Source organism: Chenopodium album, chromosome 18 (assembly GCF_948465745.1).
Source record: "Chenopodium album chromosome 18, dcCheAlbu1.1, whole genome shotgun sequence".
NCBI lineage: Eukaryota > Viridiplantae > Streptophyta > Magnoliopsida > Caryophyllales > Amaranthaceae > Chenopodium > Chenopodium album.
The window spans coordinates 2,523,301-2,547,200 of record NC_137851.1 but is presented as its reverse complement, the minus strand read 5'-3'; the positions used below and the strand labels follow the sequence as shown (position 1 = coordinate 2,547,200).

Sequence of the window (23,900 nt, the reverse complement as noted above, 5' to 3'; positions counted from 1 at the left end):
GAAATATAAAAACTAAGCTAAAGGAACTCAAAGTCATACAAAGAGATTTTAGCGTGGAAAACTTCTTAACCCTAAAAAGAAGAAAAACCACAACCACTTAAGATTTTAGGAAAGATTCTTTACTAGAATAGGGCAAACAACCTATTACAACCTAAAGACTCTATATCCAAGTTTCTCAACGAACTTGGAGTTCCCAGCAGTACGTCCCTCAACCTACTGGTCTTCTCTTCTCTTTCTCTTCTCTCTCTTTCTCTACTGACTTCTCTTAGAGTTTACTCAAACTCCCAATCCTCAATTACAACTCTTGAAAGAAATACTCTAATGAAAGTAATTAAGGAAGTTAACAACTTTAATAGAATGCGACTCTTGACTTTTATAGAAAACAAAGAAGATAGAAAATAAGATTGAGTAAGGGTGTAGTTTTCCAGAGAATAACTTAGTTATTTATAGGAAAACATAGCTTGATCAAAACGCCACAACCTCCACTACTTGCGCCACTACTGTTGCACATCAACGCCACTATTCTCTACCACTTCTAGAGCTGCAAACATGTCCTAGAAACTAGGGCACGTTGAACCTCTTAAAAGTAGTTTCTTTGTTAAGTGGAGAAGACTTAATCAACAATTAGTTGCGTAAGTTTAGGAAATCAGTTAATCATCTTTTTGAAAGATATTTTTTCCGAAACAAAAAGATATTGATTTGGAATAAAATTTGGAAAAAAAAAATATTTTCAATAACAAACTTTCCTACAAATTAGCAATCTTTAAATTCTATCCAAAAACATTTTTTAAACGAATTTTACTAAGTATCAACTTCTAATTAATTTCACTTACATAAAACCTAAAATATAAAATACTTTAGACTTTATAATTCTCTTAGGAAGTCTTTGCTCCGATCCTTCATTCTCCAGCTTCTACACCAAAACTTTTGTCCCTTCAAAGGAACACTGCTACTAATCCTTTGTTTCTTTAGGCCTCTGTTTCTTTAGGCTTTTGTTCCTTTGTCTCGAATAGTTATGCAATCTTGACTTATCAAACTACACAACTTAACAAGACATTAGTTCAATCATAAATTTGACTTGTGTTATCATCAAAACATCAAGGGCAACAATAGGTTACACTCAAATTATTCCAAAGGATTGTATTAGTTTCTAACAAGTTTATTATTGTTGTTAAACACTTTTTTAGATTTAATTTAGGAGGGTTTTACCAAAAGAAAATAAAAATCAAGAGAGGATTGGACATGGATTCGACATCTTTTACAGAACCGTCTTTTTATTAGGAAAAATTACAAATAATAATACAACCTTTGGCCCATTTTTTTTTAATAATATAACCTTTGGATTATTATACATTAATATTACAACCTTTAGGGGGTGTTGAATTTAATCAGGCAAAAATACTTGTAACCCTCTAAACCGGTTACCATGACACGTGTCGTCATATAATTGGTTTTAAATTTAAAAAATTTAAAAAATAGGTTTTAAAATTTTAATTAAAATTGTTTAACAATTAATAACTTTTAATTTCTTGATAAAAAAAAATAAAAAAAATCCAACCTGCCACCACCACCACCTCTCCCCCTCCCCTGCATGCATCCCTCCTCCCCCACCCAAGAACCGACCGATCGCCTGAAAACCGCCGCCTAAACGCCGTGGAAGAGCGCCTAAAAATCGCACCAGAAACACCCAAAAACTGCACCAATAATCGAAAGGAATAGCCTGAATTTTTGCCAGAAATAGGCTGAATTTTTGCTTGAATAACTCACCTGAGCATCTGCCCAAATATTCGCCTGAAACCACTTGAAGTGTTAGCCTGAATTGTCGCCCGAAACCGCCCCAAAACCACCCTAAATCGAGAGATGTGTTGGCTCTGATTTGAGCGCAGTTGGGGATTGTATCGTTGATTCGAGGATTGGGAACGACAACAAGGTTGTTGTTCGTGAAGAATAAGGTTGGTTGCGGTTTTTTGGCTGTGATTTGTGGGAGTTTTGGGTGGTGGAGGTTGGCTGCGGTAGTCGAGAAAGGGTGGAATCGGGGCTGTGTGGGAGTTTCGGCCTAGTTGGGGAATAGGGGGTGAGCTGAACGCCGACCGTCGCGTTTCTGGCTGGGGGAGGGGAGCTGCGTGCAAGGGAGGGAGAGAGGGAATGGTGGCAAGATGGTGGGGAAGGTGGTGGCTTGGTGGTAGTTTTTTTTTTTTTTTTTTTTTAATGATAATAAAAGTCATTTTTATTATTTTTTATCTTTTAAAAAAAGAAAAATATTAAATAAATTCAAAAAAATCAAATTAAACTATCAAAACCAATAAAAAGATGACACATGTCAAGGTAACCTGTAAAAATAGGTTACCAACCGGTTTTTGCCTGTTTAAAATGAACGCCCCTCAAAGGATGTAATATTAATGAATAATCTAAAGGTTGTATTATTAAAAAAGAATGGGTCAAAGGTTGTATTATTAATTGCAATTTCCTTTTTATTATATAATTATTGATAAGTACTCCCTCCGTCCCTTAATTATATGTCTATTTCTCTCTATTATATGAGTAATAAATGAAAAATAGACATACGATTAAGGGAGGGAGGGAGTATGTTTTGTAGACCATCCTTGCGAGTGGTGTGAACACAATTGTGATGATTGCATCATTCTATATGCACACAAGATTATACTATCGTGATTCAATAAAGTTAGTACTCGTATTAAATTTAGGAGAATTATAATAAATTGAGATTAAATAGATAGAGTGATGTCAACTAATGTCGAATCTTGTGTGTTGTGGCAAAAATACAATATGGTATAGACTAGTCACATACTCGGAATCCTCGTCAAACATGTAATTTGATTTCGTTGGATTGGAGGCTTTTGACAATTTGGGTTCGTATGTAAATCTTGGTACTTGTTAGTTTACTAGTACGAATCTAGAAATGGGAAGTCTTTTACCCTCAACTAAACTTGTAGTAGTTAAATCACTTAGCCAAATTTACACCAAAAAGTATATGAACATTTCAGTTTAATGGTCAAGCACGCACCTACCAAACAATAATAAAATTTGAAGCAAAGTCAAAATTACAATATGGGGAAAACAAAGCATATGCACATTCACATACTTAAACTAAACTCAATAGACATTATTATTAGTACATTATATATAAGTACAAAAGTTGTTAGCACTAAACTTTGAGCAATGAAATATTACTCCGTATTAATATAAGCTTCCCCTGGTGGGGCAAAAGTGCACCAGCTAGGGCCATAATTAGGAATGGCAACGGATCGGATTCGGGTCGGATGTGGCTAAATCCGAATCCGATCCATTTATTAAACGGACCCTGGACTTGGATCCGAATCCGAGTCCGAATCCGAAAAATCCGAGTTCGAATCCGATCCGACTCGTAATTTTCGGATCCGAATCCGGTCCGTTTATTCGGACCTCCGAAATGGTCCGAATATTTTTTTTTTTTTTTTGTAATGTCATACCTATAATTGCTTGTATTGTCATACCAATTAAAGTATAAACATAACATATTTAAATTATAAACTAAGTTACATAACAAAATTTTACTACAAAACAAGCAAATAATTGTCCCAAGTTATAGAGCATATGCTTATACTCTCGGATTCGGACTCGGATTGGACTCCGTCGGACTTTGCGTAGGGTCCAAGTCCGATCCACCTCCTATTCGGATTCGGATCTATTTTATCGGATTCGGATTCGGACTAATTTTAAACGGATTCGAATCGGATTTTTTCCTTCGGATCGGATCGGATTCGAATCGAACTCGGATTAAATTGCCATCCCTAGCCATAATTCTCCTTGGTTTGGTCAACAACTGAGTTCGCTGTATGGGTAACCGACACTTGGTTCTTATACGTCGTAGTGTATGGTGCACGTCCCATTTAGGGGCCGGTGTCAATGAGAACAAAAATGACACATAGAAACTATAAAGTCGACAATCCAAAAAGGTAGAGACAACAGCATACGAAGTATATGTTACAAGTAAAAATAAGCAAGAACTTTGGAAGTAAAAGTACATGCAATGGTGTAGTATGATTAAAGCTCCTGCATTTATGGTAGCTTTGAATCTCCTGTAAAGGAAGGGGGAGCAGCATTAAGCAGGGGTGAACTCATAAAACTTTTGGTCCCATTACTTTGAGTTGCTAATGATTACTGTTTGGTTAGTTAACTACAGACTATTTCTTACAAACATTCAAAATTAGAAAATTCCAAAACTTAAACAAAGACAAATTACTAGGAAACTGATAAAAGAAAGGGAACAATTCTTTATGATTTTGAGAAATCCATATAATAGTTGTTATGATGGTAAAACAATGTACAATGACTTTTCATAACCTAAAAACTAAGAAGAAACATAAATTTATACTTCCTTATAAACTGTCAAAATCTACTCGTTCAGTCGTCCCATAATCAAAATATACGGAACTGGATGACACGATTTTAATCCAACCCAAGAATTAATATTACTATATATGGTTAATATAACATTTACACTTTGTAATCAACTAATTACTGATAGACCCGAAAGACTGAAACTTTCTACATATTGCTTTCATGCATACTTTAACCCGAATCCAAAACGAATGACTCAACACTCGAATAAGGATTATATGTTAATCATTACTCAAAGCAAAGAAAGCCCCTAGAAGATTAGAGTGAAATAAACAGAGAAAGGCTAAAGAGTGAACACATATCATAGGTTGCTTTTCGACTTTTTTTAATATTTGTTAATCTAAACTTTAAACTAACATGAATTAGACAAGCATTGCTGGAAAGTCCAGTTAACAATATTTATGTGACAATCTTAATAGTGGAAGTGGGTAGCATGAATACATGATGCCTGGAAATTCTTGCGCAAGTAGTCAAATTATGGGTTAAATTGGGTTGTAATCATCCATGCAAAAGTTCTTTATGTTGTGCAGTCAAAAAATTTTCTAAAAGCCTTTTCACAAAGTCTACATTTCACCTACTTTAAAAAGGATCCTCAATAATTTGAATCATAATCTTAGCCAAAACACTTTGTCCATTAACAGTATTATTTATGATGTCCATTTATTTAAGTGTGCTCATGTTCCTTTTACTTGGTATGCTTTATTTTCCCCACTCAACAACCCATACAAGTTCACATCGACCATACTCTTAAATAGTAAATAGAAATTCCTGAGTATGAGATAATTTTAATGGGACGGAGGAAATATAGAGGAAACCAAGCAACATCCTAATTCACTTCTAAATCAATCCTAACACTCCAATAAAATGAATAAAATCAAGAATATTGGTTACTTAGATCAGAATCTAAGGGAGTCAAAACCCTAATCATATAATCAAGATTGAGATTAACTCAACAGTAAACTGTTGCAATTAGTATATACTTCATACGAAGTATATTACTAATAAAACATTGTCAGAATTACTTTAGTATAAAAAGTGAAAATAATGCAATTAGTAAGAAACCATTGCATGATCCCAAGATAAACTGCATAAATTTATTAACTTCAAAATGAGAATACATACAACTTTTTAATCTTACAAGACTGCAGGAAAAACCTAATGGCATACGAAATCACAGAAGAATCTACTAAACTCCAATCAAGCTACATACAAAAAGAAATGTGATAAATTTGATCACAAATTGTAGCATTGAAATTTCATCGAGGCTGAAGAAATTTTCAAATCTGGTAAATGCCCCCTTCTCTATACAAGTTCAATGAATGCATGCCTCCAAAATGCATAAATCACCGGCCAAAGAATAATGCTTTCCGGGTGCCACTACAATGTCCAACCAGGGGAAGGGACTCCATGCTTTTGGAACCACTCAGGCATATGAAATTTTTCATACAAGACAGGCCTAACATCATCCTGAACCGAGAGATGCTTCAGGAGCGGAAGTAAGACTTCGAGAAGCTGAAAGAGAAATAGCGAATACAAATGAGTGAACGATGTTTACTATTTTAAGTTTTTTTTTTTTCTTCCACAACTGCAGTTTAGCTAACCTGATCGTCGTGTGGCTGCCCTGCAGAAAAAGGTACACAAGGAATCCCATTTACAGGCTGCAATAAGAAACTGAATGGATTGTTATCGACTATAACTACTCTGCATAGATCAGGTGAGATGCAAGATAAGTCCTTCACATGATCCCGATACTCCCTGTAAATATACCACATTATTGAGCACAAATTAGCTACGAAAAGACACGGAATTGAATAACAATGGCACAAACTTAATGATAACACCAGATATTTTATACAGCACAAGTTACACAACATATTATATCAGTTTCAAACAGATCCTAAGGAAATGGTCCCATCAGAGTGATGCAAAGTTAATATCAATATTCAAGGAAATACAAGTCTTAACAGAAATTATTGCTCATCCACACTTCCACAGCAATCAAAAACTAGTTGCTTAAACTTTTTACATAAAGCAGTGCCTGGCACGACTAATGCATTCCTTAAGCATGGAAATCTCTCTGAACACCGATAAGGGTGACACCCAAGAAGTATAATTTAGCAACCAGTCAGTATAGGTGGGTAATTTTTTCATTCCACAATATCTTCCTGCAAGGAGGGGGGAGGGCTATACTTACACAGGTTTGGATAAAAAACAACAATCAGTATCACCTTTTTTTGAGGCTATAACATAATTATACGAAGTACATAGTCAATAGGGATTGTCCAGAAACCTGACTTTATGAATGTCTATTGGGTGTGCTAATTTAGATACAAGATATTAAAGTTAGGGAATGGTATGTGTACATCTGGTACTATTCTACATGAAATGTCCAAGTCTCTGGGATAACATAATTCCCATTTCCAACCTTGATCCTCTGGAGTCATTATTTGTATGTTTCTGAAAACATCATATCTTGGACAACTGCATGAAGCAAGTTATGTAAGCTGCAAATAATTGAGAAATGCCAACTGGAAAAACCATTGATATATGACCATCCATATATGAGTTGATATTCGGAGTGAAATTATGTTGGATACAGAGAGACATACAACAAGGCCTCAACTTAATTTGGTGGAAAATCAATGTACTCACAATATGAACAGTACTGTATGCAATTAGCAGGAAAAAGAGAGCCCTGAGTTTCAGAATACTAACGTGCTAATAGTCGATGGCCTATACAGACGACGACTGAACCGATTTCCAGCATCAATTCTGTCAACAAGAGGTCTAGCATAACCTGTTGAAATTAAGAATTGAAAAAAAAATACAGAAACTGTAAATAGTAGTAGTATAACATTACCTTATAAGATGGTCACATGTGTGCTTTTAAGTAACTTCTTTAGATTACTTGAAAGATCCTTTTTTGGCTCTTTCTTTAACCCTATCGCCTATGCCTCTTATCCCTAAAAGCAGCCCCCTGGATTACCTTAAGGGGTTTCCTTTAAAAGGTTTTCGGATAACAAGGTGTGCAACATGCAAATAAGCTCATAAAATTTGAGCATGATGATGTGAAAGTATAAAAGATCAGAAACAAATGTGAACCTTCAAGTCCAGCAGTGAAAAGAATCAAATCTGCAAATTCACTAAGTTGCTCCAAGAATTCATTCAATCCAGGACGTTCAAACACTGTCACATAGCTGATTTTAGGCTTCCCTTCAAATTCCTTCAATTTGAGATACATAAATCAAGCTTCGTTCAGCAACCACAAAATAATATTAAATGAAATTAGGAAGAACTTAATACCTTGTCTGATGATACACATTCCAGCTCAAACCAATTCAAACCTGCTTCTGTCGCTTGTGTACAAAGTGTAGGCGGTAAGCTAGAAGTCTCATATGCACAAACTAGTGTATCATCTAAATCAAGAACAACCTGCAATGCTTATAATGAATAGCCATTGTTACAAGGAGTCTGGGAGATCGTGAAGTAGAAACTGAATGATGTCAATGAAATAAAAAGTTGCAAAAATGTGCATGTTTGATGCATTAAATGGGGAAAGCCATTCAACTTATTCAATACCTTACCTCAAACGGCCAGTTTTTCACTACACAGTATACAATGAAATATGAGAACACATCAGTACAGAGAGTATAAGTGATGGATGTCCATTGTATTCTTAACTTTGATATTTAAAATATGCTAAACCTTAGATTTAATGCTCTTTGAACCACCTACATAAATCATAACCGGCGATAAGGTTCATAAAAAACTATGAATCTATGTTTCTGACCTTTATTTTTTAATGATAGGAAGTTTAAACCTTTACCCCTAAACTAGATCCTCGATCATCCAAAATTTTACTGCTCCACGACAGAATCTTGTCCATAGCTCTAAAATAAACACAGTACTCAATTATTTTAGTTATCCCTATTACCAGGGATAAGCAACCAGTGATCACTAATACTCAAAGAAAGGGAACTTGTCCACGTAACTAAAAGTAAATCCTCAATTATTCAAATTTTCACTTCACTGATTTGGCCTTCAGTTTGCAGATCAAAAAATTACCCCTCAAATCTAAGAATCCAATAATGGATACCCACTGCCAGGCACCCAGTACAAGAACCACTCAAATACCATTTCTATGTCAATAAAAACCAAATTCAAATGCTCAAGAATGATTAAATCAACAGTTTCCTCCGATATGAAACTACAATAAATGCAAGTAATTTCAAACACTAATACATAGCCCGTCTGACAGCATCATATTGGATTCTCCACATTAACAAAATCTGATGCTAAAGCTTAAGTGACTCCTAGTCCAAAAAGGAAACCCAAACAGACTGCTGAAATCATATGAGCACTAGGACAGCAAATGTATTCCCTTTTCGCTCTCCGATTAGGAAATCATACAAGTAGACTCATCGTTTAGGAACATTAGAACCAATTCAACATGTAGTTTACAAAGTACAACTATTACACTGCACTTAATTACAAAAATGTGCCCTTGAAATAGCAAAGCAACCAAAGCTCGCTTGCATTTAGCTATTCACTCAACCTGAATAATCCATCACATAAAACAGACCTTAAGAGTTAAGACTGCAGAAAGGTCAAAAGCTAAACACCCTTACACCCCTCCTTTACCGCCAGAATTAAGTCAAATTTCATCCCAAAGCCTTCATCTTCACATTTTCTTTTTCTATTTTCCCCAATCTGATTGACTAGAAACCAACAAAAACTTCAAAACCATCAAACCAGCACCACACATAAGACAGCAAAACCATTGCATTAAACAAAAATGTGTTTCAGAACCGAAGATTTAGGACGATAATGGAGAAATAACATCCAAGAAACCTGCCCCTATATTAACCAGGTACAAACCCCAAAATAACCCCAGACCCTCCTCACAATTAAAAAAAAAAAAAGGATAATTCTTTATGTAACTCATCAGCCCACTTTCTACACCTATTCACCTAATCATCAGAACATACTCAATTGCGTTAAAAAAAACCCATTAATAATCATCAACCAATGTGATTCAGTTGCTCACTTTTACCATCAAAAATCCCATCATTACATTACCAAAAATCATAATTTCCACCATCAATCATCCATAACTCCTAGATGTCAACTAGCTTACTGAGTAAAGTTAAGAGCAGGTGGTACCCATGAGGCTGAGGCCATGACCTCAGATCAAACCTCGTCTACATCATTACTCCCTCGGGATCGTTATACACCCAGAAAAAACATACAGAACATAATACTCTAAACTTAGAATAAATCCTAATATTAGAAAATCCTTACATTCTATTTAATTAACTTTTATCCAAAAAAATCAAATCATGCTAAAACAAGATAAAACCAAAATTACCACTAAAATTAGAAATTAAAATCATAAACTCAGAAAGCAAACAATACATACGGTGAGCTTGTCCGAAGCACGAACATCGCCATGACCGGACTGAGCAGCATCATCATCATCAACAGCGTTGATATCGACGGCAGTAGCAGAGGAAGATTGAAGGGGAATTTCAACAACAGGAAGAGGCTTAAAACCAGTAGAAGAAGAAGAATTTGGAGGAGAGAGAAACGAGGTTTGTCCGCCATGGCTGAAACCTATGCTACTGAAGACTTGCGCCATTGAAGGAGTACCTCGAACGATCTGAACAAAGATCTGGAACAAGAAGGTTAACCAGTTCCACACCGTCTTCCATAGCTGACCAGATTTCGGCGCATATACTTCAGTTTGCGCCATTTTTGAGCAAAAATTGAGCTTCAAAAAGGGGTAAAAAATTATAAATTAGGGTTTTAAATAACAGAAATGGACATTTTGTTGCGATTATCGAATTGGGTTTTTGTTTATTTCATGATAAATCAAAGATTAATTGGAAATCGTATTGATTGAAGTGAAATTGAACTGGGATTTTTTGAATCTGACGAAAAATTCATGAAAAATAAATAAAGAAAAAATTATAAAGAGCGGATTTGTAACAGTGATTGATTGATTGATTGGTTTTTTCTGCGATTCTTACTTTTTGTGTAAGTTTAGAGAGAGAAAGTAGAGAGAGAAGTGATGAGGAGAGTGGGGGAGGAGATCGTGAAGCTAGTCACCACCACCACCCGTATTTTTTCAAGTTCAAATGAGGTGACTTTTTTTGGTTGATTTTATTTGTAGTGCTAATAAATTACTCCATTTATTAAATTTTTCAAGTTCAAATGAATACTGTAGTACACCGGGTTAGGGCCTGTTCTGATTTATTGAAGTGAGCTGAACTAAATTGAATTGTTTATAAGAGAAGGAAATTATGAACTGCAATGAACTGAACTGAGCTAATTGTTTATGAGAGAAGAAAATTAGGAAATGAACTAATCTGATTGGAGCTGAACTGAGCTAATTTGAAATTAAGCTGAAAAGAATGGCCCTTAGTTCCCGTGCCATGCACAATAATTTCTAATAAGCATTATTAAATTATCATTATAATTAGTTTTTATAAATAAAATAAAATTTAAGAATATAATTGACAAATTTTGATCAAAATAAAGGATTACGAAAAATATGTTAGATATAAAATGACATAGAAAATTATCTATGTTTTGTGTTAAAGATATGTCATATATTTTTTATTTTTATTTTAAGTAATTATATACTCCGTAGTATTGTACTCCCTTCATCCCTAAATTACATTCCTACTTCTCTTTATTATGTGATGAACAAATGCTAGAAGTATGAATGTAATTTAGGGATAGAGGGGGTATAAGATTAGGAAATTATTATTACTCCCTCCGTCCCTAAAAGAACGACTCTTTTGGCCAAATTTTAGTCCTAAAATGTTCATCCCATTTGCATAAAAATATCCTCAAATTTGCAATAATATTTGTGCAAATTAGCTTTTCCATGTAAATTTTTCTTTTTCCATGAACTTCTATTAATTTCTCTCTCTTCTTTTTTGCAAACTCCATGTAAATTTATCTTTTTAGGGCCTGTTCACATTTACTTAATTTCAGTTCAGTTCAGCTCCTAATTTCCCTCTCTCATAAAATATTCATTTCAGCTCAGTTCAGTTCAGTTCAGCTCCAATCAATTCAGTTCAGCTCCTAATTTCCCTCTCTCATAAAATATTCATTTCAGCTCAGTTCAGTTCAGTTCAGCTCCAATCAGTTCAGTTCAGTTCAGCTCAGCTCAGTTCAGTAAATGTGAATAGGCCCTTAATGTACTTTTTTATTAGTTTCCCTATACACTTATACTTCCAAGTTTCTTAATACCCGTGAAAACTACTCAAAAGATCGTTCTTTTAGAGATGGAGGGAGTATTATTTTTTATTTTTTTTTAAACAAAGCCCCAACAGGGCAACTAGCTTCCATTCATAGCAATATCAGAGTTTAGAAGAGGTACAATACAAGTCGGAAAATCCGTTGTCTATAGGTAGGAAATTATTATTGTATAAGATTTATTACTTTATTAAAAAAAATTTAGAGAAAAAAAGAAAAAAGGACACACCAAAATATGATTTTATGTCATTACTAGTGTATCTTTTAATATATTTTATTAATTGATTTTTCATTTATTAAACATTAATACACCTCTATTCTATTGTTCTAATTCTTACATTCTAGAAAAATAAGTCTATATGAGTATTTATTAAGGGGTATTATTCATTGATATGTTGTCAACAACCACTATAGCAAATAAGAGAAACAGGTGTTTGATTACTTTGTACGGAATAATAAAAAAGTGTGGTGTTTTTATACTCATCCAGTCATTGTATATTGTACCATTATTGACAAATTTTATTGTTGAGCAACAATCAATCGATGGAAGTATTTAGGGCATGTTCTTATTGACTGAAATGAGCTGAACTGAACTTATTAGAGCTGAACTGAACTGAATATTTTATGAGAGAAGAAAATTAGGAGCTGAACTGAACTGAACTTATTAGAGCTGAACTGAATTGAAATGAAAATAATCTGATGAGAACATGGCCTTAATTGCCTCATAAAAAAATATTTTCACTGTCTTTCTATAAAAATATGGATGAAAAAACAAAAGTTGCACCGTATGCATCCATGCTACTTGATTATTTTATATCTTATGTTCTTATCCAAAGAAAATTACATTTTCGTCCACATTGAAATTTGTAAGATTATACAAAGTACATAAGAATAACAAAAAGAAACAAAGGATGGAGTTTTATGTAACTACATTTAATGATTTATCAAAAAAAAAATGTAACTACATTTAGTGTAATCTATATTCGAAGTAATTTATAATACTCCCTTCATCCCTTATTGATAGTCTCTTATGGGCAATTTTCAAGGAAATCAATAAACATAAATAAGTAGTAAAGTACATTGGAAAGATAAATTACATTGGGTATGTAAAAAAAATAGAGAGAGAAAGTAGTAAAAGTATATGGAAAAACAAAATTTACATGATAAATTTAAATTTGCACAAATATTGTTGCAAATTGGAGAGAATTTTGGTAAAAAATTAATATTAATGGTTATTGAAAAAAAATAAATGAGGTGAACATTTTGGAACTAAAATTTAGCCAAAAAGGACTTTCAATAAGGGACGGAGGGAGTGTAAAGACAATAATACAGGGTATATATATGAGTAAAATTAATCTAATGTGTCAAACCAAATCTAAATTCATCAATTGACAAAGAAAATACGACTTCAAATATTAAAAGGGCGTGTTCGGAAAAATATAGCTGTGAAGGTAGTTGTTAGCTGTGTAGGTTGCTTTTAGTTGTCAACAAGTTGTAGGCCTTGTAGCTATGAAGATAGATAATTTAGGTATGAGTATTCGATAAAGTAGCAGTTGACTAGCTGTTACATATAAATATCAATATTTTATATTTTAAACTATAGATTAAATTTTCAACGGCTACCTCAAAAATTACTTCTACTTTCAAATTAAAAGCTAATTTTTCTAACTTTTCATAAAAGTTACCTCCACTACTAAAAGCTATCCTAACCACTATTTTGCCAAACACTCACATTTTTTGTTAAGTAGTGGTAAACGCTAACGCCGAACACGCCCAGAGTTACATTCAATTCTCAAAACATTTTTTTATCAATCATAGATTCATAGTTTTTCTGTCTTAATTCGATATTGTAAAAGTTCACTGCAAATCTAAAACTAAGAATTGTATGTCCTTGTAGCTCAACTTGGACTGTACAAGTCTAGTAAAAACTTAAATAAGTCCTTTTTTTTTTTTTTTTTTTTTTTGAATAACTTAAATAAAGTCTTAATCAATGTTATACACCTTTTGAAATTTAAATATGCATTAAATGTTAAATAATTGAACATATATGATAGGGAAGCTTAACTTGAAATTTTACATCACCCATTCCATCTTGGGTTCTAAAACGACTTATAATATACTAGTATTCTATAAGATTTGTTTTACACCGTATGAAGCAATGAAAAAGATGGATTAAATGTATTAAGACAACCTGTTTAATAACATTGCGTATAATTAATTTAGTGGGATCCACGTGAAATTATCGAATCAGCTCTAATAAGTTCAATTCCGTTAAGTTCTTAATTTCTTTCTCTCGTAAATATTCAGTTCATTTCAACTCAGTTCAGTCAATCAGAACATGCCCTAAATGATTTGATTTTATGGATCAAATCTTCCAACCTTAATTTTTTAACTACAAGCAAATAATTTTTTAAAGGAAAATGATATACATGGCCCTTAGGGCTATGTATAAGAAACTAAAAAAGGAAATAATGAGAAAAGATTAACATTAATTACATCGATATTCGCGTGATTTTGTCATGAATTTTCAACTTAATTTCATTTTATAAATTATATTTAATGCTTATACATAGCCCTAAGGGCTACATATATCATTACCCTTTTTTAAAACCTTATTTTAAGTATTTTAATTTTTAAAGTGACTTCTAAGTTCTAACACTACGTACAAAAAGAGTAACATGTAACATTTAATGGATTAAATGAATGCATCCTACAAATAGTTTCATACTGTATGATTGTATGAATAAGACTTAGCCACTTGTAAAATAATAATAATAATAATAATAATAATAATAATAATAATAATAATAATAATAATAATAATAATTTGGCAAAAAAAAAAATAATAATAATAATAATAAAGTGGAATCTTTGTACAATTATTAGGGCCTGTTCTGATTGACTGAAATGAGCTGAACTAAATTGAACTGATTGAAGCTGAACTGAACTGATAAGATAAGGAAATTAAGATAAAAACTGAATTAAACTGAAAATAAGCTAAAGAGAATAGACCCTTATGCGTGAAAAAATAATTTTCAAAGCATGTTTGCACAGGTAGGAAAAAAAAATCTTAAAACCTTGTAAAGCTGCACAAAATTATTTAGTAAAGAAACTCAAAACATGAAATTGACAAGGTCATTTTAAAAATAAACTTATCTTTCTTAATCATCAAATATATGAAATATTTATTAAAAGCTGTTTACTATTATGTTCAAATTAACCAACAACTTTTTCAAGTTGATTAGTTTGAATTATTCATCAAGACGGTATAATTCTTTACTTTGACCTCCGTATTACTTACACAATTTTAATGCATTTAAAAGCTATATGAGTTTGAAACTTACTTTGAACATTAAATACCCTGTACCAAAGATAAATAGTGAAATCACATATAATAATATACGAGTACATTTTTTTTATATTGTTAAAAAGAAAAAAAAGAAAAAGAAAAATCATTTGTAGTACATATATGCAAGATTGTAAAAATTAATTAGAGGTAATAATTTATCCATTGATCAATATACACACAAGGAGAGTATTCGGTGTATATTCTCAATCCTAAAAGTGAGTAATTCTTTAGTAAAGTTAGGGTCTGTTTTATTCAGCTTAATTTCAGTTCAGCTCCAATTAGTTCACTTTACTTTCATATTTTCTTATCTCATAAACAATTCATTTCACCTCTATTCAGTTCAGCCTCAATTAGTTCAATTCAGTTCAGTTTAGTTGTTCTCAGTAAATCAAAATAGGCCTTTACGCAGTAAATTATAAATTTATTTGATACAATAAAAACAAATCAATAAGTAAATTGTAGGAGTAGTACATAAAATCCCACGATCCAAGTTGAAGAAATAGTTATGATTGTTCTGAGAATGAGCCAATAAGAAGAGACAAATCTGAACTGAACTTCTTTTTTTGAGCTAATTTAATTATTAATAAAGTGGCCATAGTTGTGCACTTGTTGTGCTTGCTCTGATCATTCAAGTGCTTCCAACTTTATTTTATAATTTTGCCTTTTTTCTCCTGACTTGGATCCAATGCCCAGAAGTTCACGAGACTTCTCTGAATTATAGGACAATTCTTCAAGTTTTTTCATTAGTACAGTACATTTTTATTTTTATTTTTTTTGTTTTTGGTCAAGGTTATATAGTACTACATGGCCTACATTTTTTGGTTAATAAGGGAGATGAATTGGTCTAGTCTCATTCATTTTGGTAGTTGCTAATTTTAATGTTGCAATTGTTCACTTCCCCTCATGTAAGGGGTATGTAGTACTGAACGATCCGTCCATATTCGGGTTTTGTTTTATACTTGTGTTATTGTGTACGTATGGTTGAAGAATCCATCCACATTTGACTTTAATTGGTATGCCATCCATCAAGCGAGAATCAGAGGTTGTGGGTCAAACTCCAATAGTCTCTTGCACCACTAGTGCAGTACAAATTGGCATGTGGTTCCTTTATTTATTTGAATATAAATATAGATATTATAACTTGAATAGAGAACATGAAATAAGTCAAATTATTCATGTTATTAAAAAAATTTCTATTGTGTAGGCGCTATTCGAAGCGCGCAACATTTTTAGGTGTCTACATTCTACTCATTGTAACATTGCAAATATATTTTTTGTTTTATTATGTCTAAGACTACACTTAAATAAAAACAAGAAAATCCAAGTTTTATACAAATATGCAATACTATTTACCCTGGAGTATAATTAGATTTGGCATAATTTCTTAAATTTAAAGTTTATTACTTGTACTTTATTATACTTGGGGGTGAGCATAGCAAGGTACCCTGTAAAAATCTCAAGACCCGGAACCGAAACTTGTTGCAACAGGTTCCTGAAAATAGGAACCGGAACCGGAACCTGTTCAACAGGTTCCTAAAAATTGGGAACCGGAACCGGAAAGGTTCCGGTTCCGGAATAGGGTACCATGTCTTTCATAGTAAGCTTCATAGTTACTTGATATTCTAGACAATTTAATATAAAATTACAAATACTTATATTAATATCATTAATTAAATCTTTAAGAGTAAGATGAAAAAGGAATAAGAGGAGGGAGAGAGGTAGGTGACGGCTTTTACAATTTTGATATAGGGTTTTTATACTTGGGCTTAAATGATAGGCTCTGGTTTCATGTACCCTATATGAAACCTATACTAACAGAGTACCCTACAGGTTCCAGGTCCAAAATTTTATTATTCGGAACCGAAACCTGTTGCAACAGGTTCCCAATTTTATTATTCGAAACCGGAACCTGATCTACAGGTTTTGGTTCTGAAACCTGCGGTTTTGAGCAAGTTTCGGTTCCAGGTTAGGGTACCCTGAATTTAAATCATTCATGCACGTAAAATTGTCGGAGAATCATTGCCATAAATACACATAGGTATGAATTTACCGTTTACAGATGGGTGAGATTACCATAAACATAAGAGAATATCCTATTTTTCTACCTAATAATACTAGGATTATTACACCATAAAATTACAGGTTTCATCATGGCCTTACTTTTCAAGTAGCTTTTGCTACTAAAGGCAAAAATCATATTCTGTAAAATTGTACAAATGTTGAGGTAGTGCTTTGGAAAAGCTAAATAAAGCTTATATGTGACCGAGTTCTACTAGAAAATGTACGTACCAACAGGGACTAACTTACCATTCCCCTCGTAAGAAGGAGTTCCTAACATTTTCCTTCTTTTTCATGTGAAGTCATTGGCCCATGTAAGGCGATGCATACGGACATGCCAAATCTGGAATTTGGCCCCTGTGACATGACCAATATAATTCATACAAGCCCATCACACAGCTTGCCCAAGGCCCACGAGCCAAATATGAAACAAAAGACAGATTAATAGCACCAAGGTTGAAGGTTGACTGTCTGACTTGGTGATACTGAATTACTGATACAGTTGATCTGAGAAGATGATAGGTACCACAGTGCCCAACACATTTCAGTCATCGGCGAGGCTTGCTGATGGACGGCAAAGTCCTAACAACACGTATCGCAAAAATACAAGGCCAGTATGTAAGGATTACAGGACTTACTGCCATGATTCACGGTTGGGGTAGCTTGGGAAGGAGAGATGTTCTATTTCAATGTCCCAAGCAATCCCAATGAAAATCAACAATGATTTTCAGAAAACCAAGAAAAAAAAACTGGCATTCATGGAGTATTGATGAATAGCACTCCAAAACAGCAAAATTTTGAGCGTACAATACAGTTAATTTAGCTGTAACATATAAGTTGGTTAGCCTGCATTCGATCAGGAAACCAATTCCCTCAACAGCAGGGAGAAGTACAGCAGTCAAAACCCGCCGAGGCAAAAAAAAGAAGAAACAAAAAACACAACACTAAACCCTAAAACTATGTACAGCATCCTGTGGCTGTAATATTTACACTATATTGGACACAAGATCGGTATCTTGCACAAATTTTGCAAAGATGATGCACTTAACCGGAAAGAACACCTTCAAATGCAAGTATGCAAATGCCCACTTCTTCCCTTCAAAAAAGAAAAAGAAAAGGATTTTCCTTTTTTCTTTCACTGAATAAAAAAATTACACGGTGAGACACAAAACCATAGTTGCAGGTGATGATGCTGAAACTAACTACTATATGGTAAGGAAAGCCAAGGGTGCTCAAGCGCTTGTCTTGCTGTAGGGCGCCCTCGAGGATTTATCTGAAGCAAATACCGTAAGAAGTCCATGAAACCGGCATCAGAAACTGGAAGGTGCTGCTCCAAGGAGGATTTCTCAGGAATTATGTACTCCATTTGATTTGTATCCTAACAAAAGAATGCTCTGATTAGGTCAAGAATACCATTATATTTCAAGGGTGGTGATAAATAAGGCTAAACTCTGGAAAGATGCAAAATTGTAGTGCGGATATATTACATTGGTTCGGGAAAGGAGCTAGTATGTCCATAGCAGTTCACTTATCCTAAGTAATAAACTCTATATTCGGAAGAAATTTTTCATACTAAAATTTCTTTAAAAAGCATGCTATGGTGGTGCCGTGTTCAGATAAAGTAAACAATCTTTCACGGTCATAATGGAATTTTTAAAATGGTAACACCATCGCAGAAGTTAAAAGGTTTAATAATCACAGAAATAGGATTTTTCAGTGCATAATATACATCTTCAGATATTGATACAGTTTATAATTTAAAGCAGTGTGGTGATATGCCTTGATAAATCTGGTATACTTGGTAAGAAGATAAACAGCACAAACCTCGTTTATATGGAAAAGATCGTACTCCTTGGTGAAATATTTGTGAGTCTCTTGTCCTCTCAATAGCATCTCCAGATCAATAGGACCAAGCAAACTAATTGTGCGGGCCAGCAACATTACAACACCATCATTTGGGAAAAGTACCTAGCAATCCATGTTATTATTAGAAAATAGTCTTATACATATACATGAGATTAAATGATGCTTATGTTATCAGCAAGAAATACAACAAAAAATGGACCTACTTAAGGATCCATTTAATCATGGAAGGTAATATTTTCCTCCATATATCATAATTGGAGCACCAATTATGAGGTATAGAGAGATGATGTTCTTAACAACTCTCAACCAAATACAATAATGAGGGTCGAGGGAAAACATTTTCAATTAGTAACAATTATGTTCTTTCCCTGAAACTTTACACCATCTACAACACCCAACTTCATATCAGCTTACCACACCATCCATTTCCAAACAGGCTAACTCCTGATCTTTTTTTTTTTTTTTTTTCTTGGTAATGCACCGAGTAAAGTTTCTACCGCCAACGGGAACAGTTTTGAAGGAAAATGGCCGATAAATAAATATTAGCTAATTAAAATATATATCTTGCAGTAAAATATCCACCCAACCCACTTTTATATGGAGCCTACAACGTACTAGAACACTGAAATAACTACTTCCCTTTGTCCCTAAATTTTCTCGATGAGATTAGGAGTAGAGTAAAGGTGAAATTAAAATGATTGGAAGTGAATAAAGACAGTATAAAAAGGTTTTTAAAAAAAAGTGTTACGATGGAGGCGGCCAAATAGGGGGTATCCGTGTATACGTATGCATTTAGTTGAATTATTGACTATAAATCCAAATAGAATTGTGAAGAAGATTTTGTAACCATACGAAAAGAAAACAATGAAGAAAAATAAGGGACAGAGAGTACTTGATTCTGAAAATCTTATGTATTTCTATCAATTCTAGAGTTCAGCTTACCTCACCAGAGCAAAGCTCAGCCATAATACAGCCAAGAGACCAAATATCAATTTTAGGACCATAAGAAAGCCCTAAAATTACTTCAGGAGCCCTATATGATCGAGATTGGACATACAGACACAAGTTGTCAGTCTCGAAACAACTGCTTCCAAGATCAATAACCTTTATTTCACATCTGCTATAGCTTTTGATCAAAACATTCTCAGGCTTCAGATCACAGTGGATAATTCCCAAACTATGCAAGTAATCCAATGCCTCCAAACACTGCCGGGCAATACTCTACAAATACAAGATCTATTACTTTAATAAGCTAAAACACGTAGTTAAAACCTGGATTGATGGGTTCAATTGACAAATAAGTACCTGCAATCTACTCATAGTAAAATAGGCCTCTCCATCAGATTCCAGATTATATTTCTGAAATTCATATAAATTGGCTCGAAGAAGTTCACAAACGATGAAAAGGTGTTCCTGTATATGAAAAACAGAATTTCTGCAGTTAAATTACTTCATAGAGGGGTAAAAAATTAATTCAGAAATTAAAAGCTGCCATGTCTTGGGATGAATAGCATACAAACCTGATGGTAAAAGTAATCATAAAGACGTAAAATGTGATGCGTATCTGCAGGATCATGCTTGTTGACATACTTGAGAAGTTTAATTTCATCCAAACTTTGGTCAAAAAAATCTTTATCATTTTTAATGATTTTTAGGCAAACATCAACTCCAGTTAGAATATCATGCGCCTGAACAACTTTGCTAAAAGCAGCAGAGCCCAGGTACTCAGTAATGTAATATCTCCCCGCAACAACTGTGTGTAAGACAATAGGGAACTCTTTACTCTCTTCAAATCCTGTCCTGTAAATGACCGAAAAAGTTTATATGAGATCTAGAGCATAATCTTACTATGTACTTGGTGAGCAAGCTTAAGCTATCATTCTTTTCACCTGTCATTAACTTATCTGAACTAATCAGACCTTATTTTATTTAGTTGTGAACTGAAACTTGCGTAGCCCTTATCTGCTGAATTTATAGGAGCTTATCTGAACTTATTTTTGTGAAATCACATTTTGTCAGGTGAATAATAACAAAGAAGGAAACGTATTAGGCATACTCCCAACAAGAAAGACAAGTGCCAACCTGTTCTTCCGGTGAATAATTCTTAGGTTAAATACTTCATAGTCATCTTCGTTGGTCTCCCAATATGGAATATCTTCCGGTGTTGTGCTATCTTGCTCATCGACAGCACTGCTAGGTTCTTCGGTACTTTTAACCACTTCCTTTTCATCATTAGCTCCAAAATCATAAGCGCAACTGTCAACAAGAAGCAATTCCTGCTTATAAGTTTCAAAGATGCTTCTTGAACCATCTAATTCTTCAGCCAAATCCTTTCCATTTCCTTCTACCACAGATTCAGTATTAGAAAGCCTCTGCTTAGCAAAGCTTGCCTCCAACTCATTCAAAATCGTTTCTTTAAAATTTGAATCAGAATCTTCACAATCACTACAACCATTACGCCCAAGATCCCACTTGATCCTTACTTCAGTACTGATTTTCTCATCGAGATGATAGCAATCTGTAACTTGACCATTATCGACAACCTCAGTGGACATCTTACGAGGTTGAAAGGGATAGTCTACATAATGGTGGTCTACTTCCTCGGAATCTTCTGATAAACGATTAAACGAAAATGGACTTCTTGATAGATTATTTACCATCCCAGACGTCATGACAAACTTATCCTCACTTGGGCAGCCAAAAGGGTCTAACCCACCAAAGCTAGGAGTCATATAAGGTCCATCATCTTTATCATCATACCATAAGTCAGTTTGCATATCAAAATCATTGTACTCTCTTGCAGTTCCGAATTGAGACATTCTATCAGAGGAAGCATCCGAATCTGCTTGTGTTGTAGAACGTTGTCCATATGGATTTGTAAAGTCTGCAGGAAGCCATGATTTCAGCACAAAGGAGGCACATTATTACATTAATATTTTTGACATAAAGCAAACATTTCACTAAAATGAGTTTCAAATAATCCTGTACTTAGCAAAGGGCCTCTAAATTCCTGGAGATGGCCCTGTTCAAATTTAAACTCATCTATCTTTTAAATAAAGTTTCTATAGTATGATCACATTTATATTGAACTAATCTACTTCTCTAAGAAATTAATCACATCGATTTCTCTACAAACATCTTCTATTTCAGTATCTATGTTGTTTATGTGATCTTGTTAATTTTTGCATGTCCCAAATTAGGAAAAGACCAGTCAACAAATATGGTGAGATTAAACAAGCAAAACTACTACTAGTGCAAAAACCTGCATTTCGGCGGGTGACAAGCCATGCTACTAAAGTTGTACGGAATACATACTTCGTTGGATGCCGATTAGCCTAGTTGTTTAAAGTCTCAAACTACTAGTGCTAAAATCTGCATAGTGCTCGGTGACATGCAATGCTACTGTAATTGAACATACATGTTCCTTGTCTCAAGACGCCGATTTACTCGCTTAGTTCGATAATTCCTCGAAAGTAGTACTAAGACCTAGGATTGAATTCCGTCTATGTCACTGCCTTTGTGGCACTCCACACACCAAACGAAAAAAAACTAAGTACTTGTATAATGAATTTTATTTATTTATTTATTTATTTTTAACTAAAACAATCAAACACCATTGAAAGATCAATAAATGATTAATCAAGGACCAGCATTGATGATCATTAAACATGGACATAATAGATTACACTCCTACATTTTAGAGGGCAGTTAAATTCAGTAATGCATTAAATAAATTTACTCCTGAAAATTAGTGATCTTGCTAATTTAAGCCAAACACTCCATCAACCAACAAATTGACTTTTTCAAATTTAAGAACATTAAAATCATACTAACCACACACAAATTGAATTTTTATATACGGAGTACTTAAAAAAAAAAAAACAAACAAAAAAACCAATAATAATACTCCAGTATTTTAAATAAAACAAAAAATAAAATAAACCTGAAGAACAGACAGCACTGACAGAAGTAGACGAGCCCAAACTCTTAAACTCATCATCCCCAGAAGAATCAGGGCCCGACCCAGAACCCGAAATAGGCCCAATTACGGCCCGCCGGCGAGAATTGACCGGAAGTTTAACCGGCGGCAAAGGTGGGTTCATCGGAAAAAGAAACCTCTCGAAATCATAAGACCCATAAAGTTCCTTCTTTTCAGTAAGATCCTGTTTTAAGGCAAGTTCAGCTTCTGGGAAATTATTTTTGCGGAAGAATTCCAACAAAGCTTGAACCTCCATTAAAGAAGGAAGAAAAAGATAGAAACTTTGACAAATTCTTCGAAATTTGAAAATGGGAAAATAATATAAAATACAATAGAATTGATAATAAAAAGTGAAAAAAGGGGACAAGAAGAGTCATAGGTGATGATGATGATGGAAGAAGGAGGAGAGAGAGAGATGGTAAGGGGTCAAAAACATAAAAGCAGGGATTTTTTCTTCATAGAATCGAATCGAATCGAATGATGCTTTAATTTGTATAGTTTTTTTAATTTTATTTTTGGTGTATTTTGGTAGTTTCGACTAGAGAAAGAGGAAGAACAAGTAGTAGTAGTGTTGTTTGTTTGTGACATGTAATAGAAGTTGTACTAACATTCAAGACAATAACGGGAGATTTGAGATTTTTCTTCACCTACTTCGAAAAGAGATGGGCCCAGTGTTGGCTTTTCTTGCCTTTTTATTCCTTTCCTTCAGGGTATGCGTCGAGTTCATGATGTGCATTATGTTTTCGAATAAATATACTTAAGAAATATTATGAATTACTGCGTACTCTACAAGTTTTATTCTATGTAAATGTTTTATAAAGTTTAGATAAGATTAGACTTTTGAGACAAATTAATTTTAGATTATGTCACATAATATTATAATAGAAATGGACTTCTAGTAGTTTAAATTTGATAACAAATGGTTTACAAATTTCAAATGTATGAGTATAATTTGTAATTCATCTACAAAAATGGATAAAT

At 33.6% G+C, this 23,900-nt stretch overlaps 2 protein-coding genes across 2 annotated transcripts; both read right to left on the bottom strand.

Annotated features, from left to right (window-relative positions):
- Positions 1-5,470: 5,470 nt before the first annotated feature.
- Positions 5,471-10,554, bottom strand: LOC145591154 (uncharacterized). The gene is made up of 7 exons (XM_081647555.1): positions 10,431-10,554; positions 9,821-10,171; positions 7,705-7,833; positions 7,504-7,624; positions 7,117-7,198; positions 6,003-6,156; positions 5,471-5,913 (listed from the first exon to the last, which is right to left on the bottom strand). Exons 2-7 carry the CDS (start codon positions 10,151-10,153, stop codon positions 5,779-5,781), a joined length of 954 nt encoding a protein of 317 aa, XP_081503681.1. The 5' UTR covers positions 10,154-10,171; positions 10,431-10,554; the 3' UTR covers positions 5,471-5,778.
- Positions 10,555-18,032: 7,478 nt separating this feature from the next.
- Positions 18,033-23,486, bottom strand: LOC145592671 (uncharacterized). The gene is made up of 7 exons (XM_081649180.1): positions 22,884-23,486; positions 21,023-21,824; positions 20,461-20,740; positions 20,246-20,353; positions 19,883-20,161; positions 18,899-19,042; positions 18,033-18,452 (listed from the first exon to the last, which is right to left on the bottom strand). The coding sequence occupies exons 1-7, from the start codon at positions 23,173-23,175 to the stop codon at positions 18,273-18,275; spliced, it is 2,085 nt and encodes a 694-aa protein (XP_081505306.1). The 5' UTR covers positions 23,176-23,486; the 3' UTR covers positions 18,033-18,272.
- Between the last annotated feature and the right edge of the window lie 414 nt (positions 23,487-23,900).